The sequence below is a fragment of the Gossypium raimondii genome, chromosome 9 (assembly GCF_025698545.1).
Source record: "Gossypium raimondii isolate GPD5lz chromosome 9, ASM2569854v1, whole genome shotgun sequence".
NCBI classification, from domain to species: domain Eukaryota; kingdom Viridiplantae; phylum Streptophyta; class Magnoliopsida; order Malvales; family Malvaceae; genus Gossypium; species Gossypium raimondii.
Window position 1 is genome coordinate 28,534,581 of NC_068573.1, and position 8,767 is coordinate 28,543,347.

The following is an 8,767-nucleotide window of genomic DNA, read 5'->3' on the forward strand; positions in this document are numbered from 1 at the left end:
CATTGCACAACAGCGTGAAAGCGGAAGGACTTGCCACATAAATATCCCTTCACCGCAGAAACACGCAGATCCTGAGGGTGGACGGGTCGGGTTGCGGGTTAAGAGAGTGAAACGACGCTGTTTTGATGTCTGAATCTCAGACCCAAAACGACATCGTATAGGCATTGTTATAAATAATAAAATTTTAACCTAAAATTCATTTAACAGCCGCCCCCCCTTTTTTCAAAATTTCCTTCTTTTATTTTTCCTCTGGATTTCAGATCAGATGGCGGTCGGCTCGGCATGTTGTCATTATAGCTTCGGCAGTATTCTCTGCAGAGCGGTGGTTGGAGCGAGAAAAGATGGGCTTTCACCCGTTCGAATCCTTTTAAAGACCCTCTCTGGACCCAAGAGGTCAAAAGGAGGGTCTTCGCACCTTTTCGATTCGATTCCAACATTGAAGAAGGTTTCCAGTGACGGGCTTTCGAAACCCGAAACCGGTAAGTACTCCTTTTCCTTTCCTTTTTCGTTTTGTTACAAATGAGTTGTAAAAAAAAAACAAATACAAAAAAATAATAAAATAAAATAAGAAAAACACAAGAACAGGAAAATAGAAGCACTGGAGTCAACCTTTTTCTTAAAGCTTTTTGATCTGCTTTTCATTAACCAGTTGTAAAAGAAGAAGCCAAATACAAAAATGGTGTTTGGCTTTTATAGCCGATCTGTTTCTATTTTTTCCTATTATTTTTGCTGCTTGCATGTTCTCTTCTATTTTGCGGTGGTTCTTTGGAGCAGGGCAGAGGGTAGGTGCGGCCTTTGGACGTGATTTGGCGTGAGAAGTCCGAGGGTCAGAAGACCCTAAGTACGACGCCTAGGGTTCTTTTGTTTTCTGCTAGGATTTTTTCTTGTTTTGGGTTTCGGGCTGAGGTATTGGGTAGTTGGTCTTTGTTGTAATGGGTTGTTTGGGTTGGTTATTGGGTAGGTTTTTGAGTGTTTTATTTGTAATAGGCCCCGGGCAAAATGGGCTTGTACAGGCATCATTTATCAAGTTCAAAATGTACTTTTTTGCACTTCGAAAAATCTAGATGGCGTTAGCCGTCAAGTAGTAAGTATGGAAGGATTAATTAATTAAGTGGGGCTAGGCTATAGTCTAATTTAAAAAGAATAGGCTTGAGTCCTAACTCAGCCCGACCCACCCAAATAACTCACTCTACTATTTTAAAAAATAAAATATCTAATATTAATTTTTTTATATTATATGCTTAAATTTAAATAAAAATATATTTCAAATTATTCAATTTAAATTCGGACAGAACCAGATTCAAAGACAAAATATCATTGCCAAAACTCAGGCCAAGCCGGATGGACCGATCTAATCACGTAGCCCATAAACAAGTTGAATTCAAACGCGATATAGCCCGGTCTGAGCTGGGCCTACCCAACAGGGCGGATGAGAGGTCAATTCAAATTTCTTTTTCAAAGAAGTCAGTTCAATATTTATATTGTTATTTATAACATTTTTAATTTTAAAAGTGTCTAAAGTAGCCTGTTATCCAATGCGGCGAGGACCACATCACTATAATGCAACCCCCTGCGCATATATTAACGCAAAAGAGAAAAACCGTCAGTTTTTTTGTTTTCGTTTTATTTTTCCTTCCCAATTTTGCTCCGCCACAATGCCAACTCATCTCTTCTCTCCACCTAGGGTTTCCATTTCCGCCATTGCAGCTCTTTCCTGAACTTTTAGTTTCACTCACATTGCATCGGGATCAGCGCATTGTTTTGAGAACTAATTCCAATTTTTTTAATTTTCTCCGCAATTTTAGGGTTTTTTTCCCAAAATATTTATGGTGTAGATCGAGGTGAGTCTTTATTCTTTATTTTTTATCATTTTCATTTTCTATTTTTATAGGGTTTTTATTTTTTTAAAAATTAATTTTTTTATCGAGCTATAATTTCTTGTATTTTCTTTATTCTGGATTGCATGACTGCGTAAGATTTTTTTTTGTATATGTGAATTTACAATGTATATAATTTTTCCTCGTTTTTAGTTTAAATTTTGTTTAATCACATTTTTTTACATTTGAGTTTCCTTTAATTATTTAAATTTTATTTCTTTTATGAAAAGGAAATGGTTAATAATATACAATTTTACAAACATGATAGTTATCAAAATTTTTAACTCCTGGAATTGCCAGCATTTATTGAAAAACAATAAATTTTAAACGCGTGGAATTATTATTAGTATTAGTATTTTGATGCTATTAATTATGAGCTATACATTGCTGTAGTAACATTGTGGTGATTTTATCTGCATTGCTCATTGCAGTGTATAGATTCGGAGCTAGCTTTGTGTCTCAATGGTATGCTCACTGGGAAGTGGTAGAATGGCGGTTATGGCTAGGCTTCTTGAAGCAGGAAGCATCTCGCCGAGTATAGCAGGTACACTATTATTACTCGGCATGAAATATCAGAATGTGTATGCTTCCAATATGTTACTTCAATTCGGGTGTGAAAGATAGAGTATGTGACTGGCACGTGTATGCCTTTTCTTAACAAGTTTCCTTGTATTTAGAGCGTCTTGGGATTATATCCTCACATCCACGTCCATATGTGTCCAACAGGGGTATTTCAAGAAAAATGAAGAGTTGAAGCAACGCATATTGTTTTGATATCCTATGTGTTATGCAAATTTTAATAATTTGCACTCCTTGGTTGCATGGCCAAATTGAAATGGTGTGGTCTAATTTTGTGAGCAATCAGTAATTAGTTACTAGGAAGTGAAATAGAACGTTGCAAATGAAGTGACATAAGAGAAATGATTAAAGAAAAATCTCAATTTTGCATCACCGTTTCTTACTTTTATTCTTTTATATTGTACATGACTGTCATGTTCTGAATGCTTTAAGGGTATGTTGTGTCATACAATTGGTCTCTTCTTTTTGAGAAACTCTGTAATTATTCTTTCTTTTTGAGAAGGTCTCTGTAATTATTATAGTGAAGTTAGTGGTAGCTCTGCTCCACCACAAAAAGAGAACCCACAACTTCTGTTTCTCCATGAATATTTTGCACTTTTGATCCATTTACTAGATCTTTTTTATTTGTTTTTGTTCTCTCTCTCTTTGTCTTATTCAAGCATGAAAATAGATGTGTAAAGCGCTTGATTCGCTTTTAAAATAGTTAAAACAAAAGAAGCATGCTGTCAAATTTATGTAACCGCACCTTAAACTTGACCATTGTTGCTTGCACTCGGAGGATGAGTTATCAAATTTAGGTCTTACTGTTCAAATGAATTGGATATGTCGGTCCAATTTATTAAACAACATGGTATTGACATTGTCCTTGCTGTTGGCAGAGGAGGTTGGCAATAAAAAATTAGCTGCTCAATTGCAGGAGGCAGATGAGGCAAATTTACTTGATGAAGAAGGTGATGCTGTGCGGACTAATGTTTGTTTTATTGGTTTTTCAATTTAATGATGTTTCTCTTGCACCAAATTATATGGGCCATGCTGTGTTCATTGTTTATGATGGCACGTTGATTTTTCTCACAGATATGCATGTCTTTGGCTTGAAGCCCATGACTGATCCTTTAAATTTGGTGAGTTATCTGAGCTATGAAATCTCAGTTCTCTTTGACATCATGTATAAAACTCTTTCATCTAAAGAGTTGTTTCTGTTAATGTCTCTCTGATCTATAACTATGATACCTTTGCCTATTAAGGCTCCCTCTATATGGTTTGGATTGCTGATGTATAATCTTAAATAAAAAAGAAATTCAACATTTGAGTCCTACATGGGGTTTTACAAATGTATGGTTAATTAAATGCCACCTAGAGTTTAACTTTTTCGCTTGAGAATACTCACCAAGTGGCTTGCCTTTTACATTCTTAGTTACCAAAATTTCTTTGTAGCATCCAAAGTGTGTTTTATTTGTTTTTAGTTTTAAGGTTGTGTCTTCACCAAGGTAGAAATTTATTCTTTATACAGTCAGTTCGTTGGTTTTTACATAAGTTGTTTTTGTGCACACCAAATTTTTTTTCTGTCGCGTAATTGTTTAATATAATCATGAAGGTATGTTGTAATGCTTGTAAGAAGCCGGTCAAGGCCAGTCAATATGCTGCTCATGCAGGTATGGAGGCATTTTACTTTTGTAACCAACTTTTCCCAATTTTTCATTATGATTAATTCAAACACAGTTAAGGCGCTTAAAATGTTTTTGCACTATTTGAATCCTGTTGCTAAAATTGAAGTTAAGACTAGTTTATTATTATCATCTATAATTTTGATAAACATTTATCCGCATTTAATGTAATTTCCGTTGTCAGTCAATTGCTATTGTTCTCAATGATCTTTCTATAAGCAGTATGAATTAGGGATTTATGGTCATTTTGTCTACATTGTTTCTCTAGTTAGTGGTGCTTCACTGAAATTGTTTCTTTTCTCTCCCTGCCGATTTTTCCAGAACTTTGTAGGTCACTAAAAATCACAGAAGAAATTATTTTGGAGCTTGATGGTAATACAGGCCATAGGAAACCTCCAAGGAAGGAAAGGAAGAAGTCACTAGCAGCTTATGCTAGTATCCAATTTTTTTCACTTTTTTCTTCTCCAATGTGTTTAATTATTTTTGTTGCCTTCACTTTTAAGTTTCAATCTCCTTTTATTCAATTGGTTACTATACTAATCTTAGTACTCTTTTTTCGGGAAAAAAGAAATATCAAAAGTACTTAAAATAGCTTTAGATGTTTTTTCTCTTTAAATGAAAATTTATTTTTTGGTTTTCTTGTGTTTTATGTTAAAGAAGTGCCTTGCTTTTTCAGTTTCATTACTAGGAAACTTGTATTTCCTAGTTGATTCATATTTTCATATTTCTTAACCTCTCTTAGACCAACCTACACTAGCTGGGGACCAGGAAAGATCCGAAATTATTGATGCTGATGATGATCCTACAGCATCAGAATCCCTCGTGGATGGGCAAATTGGAATGACTTCTTCCTTAACCATGCATGTGAAACGTAAGTGGATCATGTTGTTGATTTCTCTTGCTTTTCCCATTGTTTAATGATATGATTTTATGATGTAATGCCTATGTGAAATGGGTCATTATTTAGTTAATACATGTCAGTTCTCCCTTTGCAGCAAGTGCTTCGTTATTTGAGCTTGATGCATCATTTCCCTTTTCTTTTAGGGAATTCAACTTGTATAGATATGGGATATCTGATGGATGGCTCAGGAATTAGTCCCCAGAATACTGATCAATCGGCCTCTCTAGTGCCACCTTCAACAAAACGCTTTAAATTGTATTCTCGTTGTCCTTTTTTTTTTCTTTTCAAATAATAGTATATTTGTCCTAATGATGTCTGCTTATAGTTTAGCATGATAAAATTGTCTTTTCTCAAAAACAAATTTTACCTTAGCATGCTTGTAATTATCTTCCTCTTCATTACTGTTGACGCTACCCAATTTGTGGTTTCCAGAAACCTGTTTACCTCTTCTTGTTCCTTTCCTTTGAGATGAGAATTGTATTCTTTTTTTCTGTAGCTTAAACATGGAGTATATGAGTGCAAATGTTTGAGAAAGATTTTAAGTGACTGAGCATATTGGCATTTAGGGTGATTCATTTCTTTCTCTACAGTCTGCCAGCCTGGGGATGATTGATTTTGTAAAATGTTGTACTTGTGAATTGTGATATTTTGTTAGCTTTTTTCCGGGCTCCTTATGAAGTAGGTCACCTATTGTTATTCAATTTTTTGTTATTCTTTCTGAATACCTTTTTGTTTTCTAGTGGATGATGCCTTCCTTTTCCTTTTTTGGTAGGCTAGCTGGTAACCGACTTCCCTTGCCGGATGATCCAAAAACAGCTTCTGGTGTGAAAAAGATTCTAAATTCACATGACCTGTATGCATGTAAGGCTATACTAAATTTGTTGTTGTCATTCTATTTCCTGAAAATTCTCAGTTGGACAATATCTCTGGCATTTAGCTAATGCAGAAAGGCTTTGGTTCACAATAAGAGTTTTCGATTTTTTGTTTGAGGATCTTGGGATGGCTTAACCAAAATTCTGGAGCTGAGATATATGCCTCTCAGAAAGGCTATCCTATTACCGAATTATTGCTCGTTGCTACTCATGCATTAATGTTTATCATGTACATTTGCAGCAAAGGACTCTCCAATTAGAACAGTTTCCAGAAGTGAAACCCTTAACGTTAACTGTAAACTGACAAAAGGTAAGCCTTACTGCTTTCACTTAAGTATAATAGTTTCTGAATCTTGTAATTGACCATGAACTTTCTTTTTGCCTGCCATTAAATCAGATCTGCCTGCCCCTCTTAGTACCAAAATGTATTACTCTCAAAGAAATAGTCGTCTTCGCTTAGCGCTTAGTCATCAGTACTTCATTACTTCAACCAAAGAACTTTGCAGTGAAATGGCTAATCGACAAGTGTCAAAGCAGAGCACGATGATGTTACGGGATTCTTCTCAGGGGGTCTGTCCTCTTGAACATGCAGATAATCTGCTTACCAAGAAGGTTTGCCCCTGCTAACTATGCTACTTTAGGCTTTCCTCTTTCATCTAGGTTGTAATGAGTTTGAATGTGATTTGCTTAAGGATGCAAATGAATTAAAGAGAGGTTTTTTTAAATCATCTAGCTGGAACCTTTTTCATTATTAATCTTGAGTTTCCCTTACAACCTTGTTTTAATTTAGTAGGAAAAACCAAAAATAACAGAAAAAAGGGTCACCATTTAACTTTTACAAGATACATAGTCATTAATTTCATTTGTATCTTCAAGATCTCATCCTTGGCTTTAAGTTAAAGTCCTCAACAATCAGTGGAATGCTATTCAAAGTTCAACAGACGAATATCCACCAAGCAAACTAAAGATTGATGCTTATTATTTGAAGCAATTAGTGCTTCTTTAATCATGAAGAAGCACAGCATGGATTTTTAAGAATAATGAAGTGCTTTTTGATATGCCTTATGTGATTCATATATTTTATGCATCTAGATGAACTGAAACGTCAAGGATTGAGTGGCTTGTTTATCAGTTAAATAGAATAAATTTGTATCTATATGGTCGATTGCCGTAACTCTTTTGCTGCATTGCAATATCTAGAAGTATTCATTGAGTTCAGAAAAACTTTGACTAATTTCATGTTCCTTGAAATACAGCAAGAGTCTTCTCTGCAGAAACCCGATCAAGTTCTTGCTCAAATTTCAGAATTTTGCTCGAGTAAATCTGAGGTGTGCCTGCCATCCAATGACTTCTCAAATCCGCATCCTGTTGATATTATTCCAAGGCCTCAGGCTGATTCTGTTGGATTGACCCGAAGCAAATATGTTCCTGAGCACCATGCTTTTGCTGGAAACTCAGGTAGTCTACTAACATAGTTGCGGTTTTGTTCCAAAGTTTTTGACTTCTTTCTTTACAAATCTTCTTGTAGTTTGATTTTCTGCAGACAAACTGCTGGGGCCTTTGCAGCCTCCTAATGGAAGTGTTCCTGTTGTATAGACAGTCCCAGGATCAATTTTTTGCTTGGCGAAGGTGTATTTAGCCATACATGAGATTTAGGATCCATTTTTTAAAACCTAGGAAAGCATATCTCTTCAATTGTTCATTCTAGTCTTCTGAATTGCACTTTTGACTACTAGCTTCTATTTATATTTCATGGAAATGAAGTAAATATCTTTCAATTACTGTTGCTTGCCGGTCTATTTGAGCTCCTTCATGCCATTTTTACCGTTTTAGGTGTTGTAGTCTATTATCCTCCTGCTTCAAATAGTGTATCCATTTATTCGTTCCGGATCTCAAGCCTAATTTCAAGATCTGGAACTAGGTCTAATTATCCAACTTGGTCGAAACCAAACAGAAATGTGAAAGAAAGGATCTGATTATCTTGCGTATTTCGCTCCTAAGAAGCCATTTAGGTAAGGAATAGAAGATTTGGCCATTAGCTTTCAAGATATGTTGTTGATTGGTATTGCAGATAATGAAGGATGGTAGGACCGTTACAAGGTGGTCCGTGCCTTGGTTCAGTGACAAACTGATGCAGGGTTTTCCTTACCACCAGCAAATGCAATTCACAATGGTGGTTTTTGATAGCAACAGATTTGGACAGCCTATTGTCTTTGTCCGAAAGGTTTGCTAAATGTCTGTAACTTGTACTTTTGTGGAAACTTCCAGTTCACTGACAAGAAAAAAAAATTAAAAGAGAAATCTAGTTTGTTGATGATGTGACCAGTTGCAATCAGTTATGTGGACTTTGTTGCTTTTAAAAAAAAAAAATTTTTAAGTATCTGTGTTCGAAATAGGATTAAGGACATGAGTTTTTAAATATATGAAAAACTTGAAAATATTGAGTATGTATGTGTCAGATACATACTCGTATGTAACCTAACCTGTCAGAATAAAGTAGGATAATGACAAGCCGCAACAGGGATTCTTTAGAATTAGGATCCGTGATTTTTTGCCATTTGTTCCCAATTACGAATCAGTTTTCACATCTGTTCATATATATGGTGTTAGTGTGTATGATATATATATCGCACTAAAGGTCCCTTTAGGGCAAATTTTTTATTAGTTCCTAAATTTCATAATGTCCTAATTTGGTCCTTAATATTATACCAAATTGATCCCTTCTGTTGGCATTTCCAGCATCGTTCCATTAGTAGTCGGTGACGGTTTGCTAACTAGCAGAAAATGGTCCCTCTATTATGGAGATCGAGATCAGTTCAAATTAGTTTGACTATTAAATTGATAAATGAATTAGATAATGTTGAATTTTAACAG

The 8,767-nt window shown here is 35.2% G+C and overlaps 1 protein-coding gene across 2 annotated transcripts; it reads left to right on the top strand.

Annotated features, from left to right (window-relative positions):
• Positions 1–1,603: 1,603 nt before the first annotated feature.
• On the top strand, positions 1,604–7,674 carry LOC105798842 (uncharacterized). Of its 2 annotated transcripts, none has more exons than XM_012629052.2 (13): positions 1,604–1,841; positions 2,309–2,421; positions 3,335–3,406; positions 3,531–3,577; positions 4,051–4,108; positions 4,442–4,555; positions 4,863–4,991; positions 5,165–5,276; positions 5,794–5,882; positions 6,135–6,203; positions 6,291–6,505; positions 7,150–7,351; positions 7,437–7,674. In XM_012629052.2, exons 2-13 carry the CDS (start codon positions 2,340–2,342, stop codon positions 7,487–7,489), a joined length of 1,242 nt encoding a protein of 413 aa, XP_012484506.1. In that variant the 5' UTR covers positions 1,604–1,841; positions 2,309–2,339; the 3' UTR covers positions 7,490–7,674. The 2 variants fall into 2 exon arrangements, with proteins under 2 accessions (XP_012484506.1, XP_012484507.1); XM_012629053.2 differs by having other exon boundaries at positions 1,605–1,841; positions 7,422–7,674.
• Positions 7,675–8,767: the final 1,093 nt, after the last annotated feature.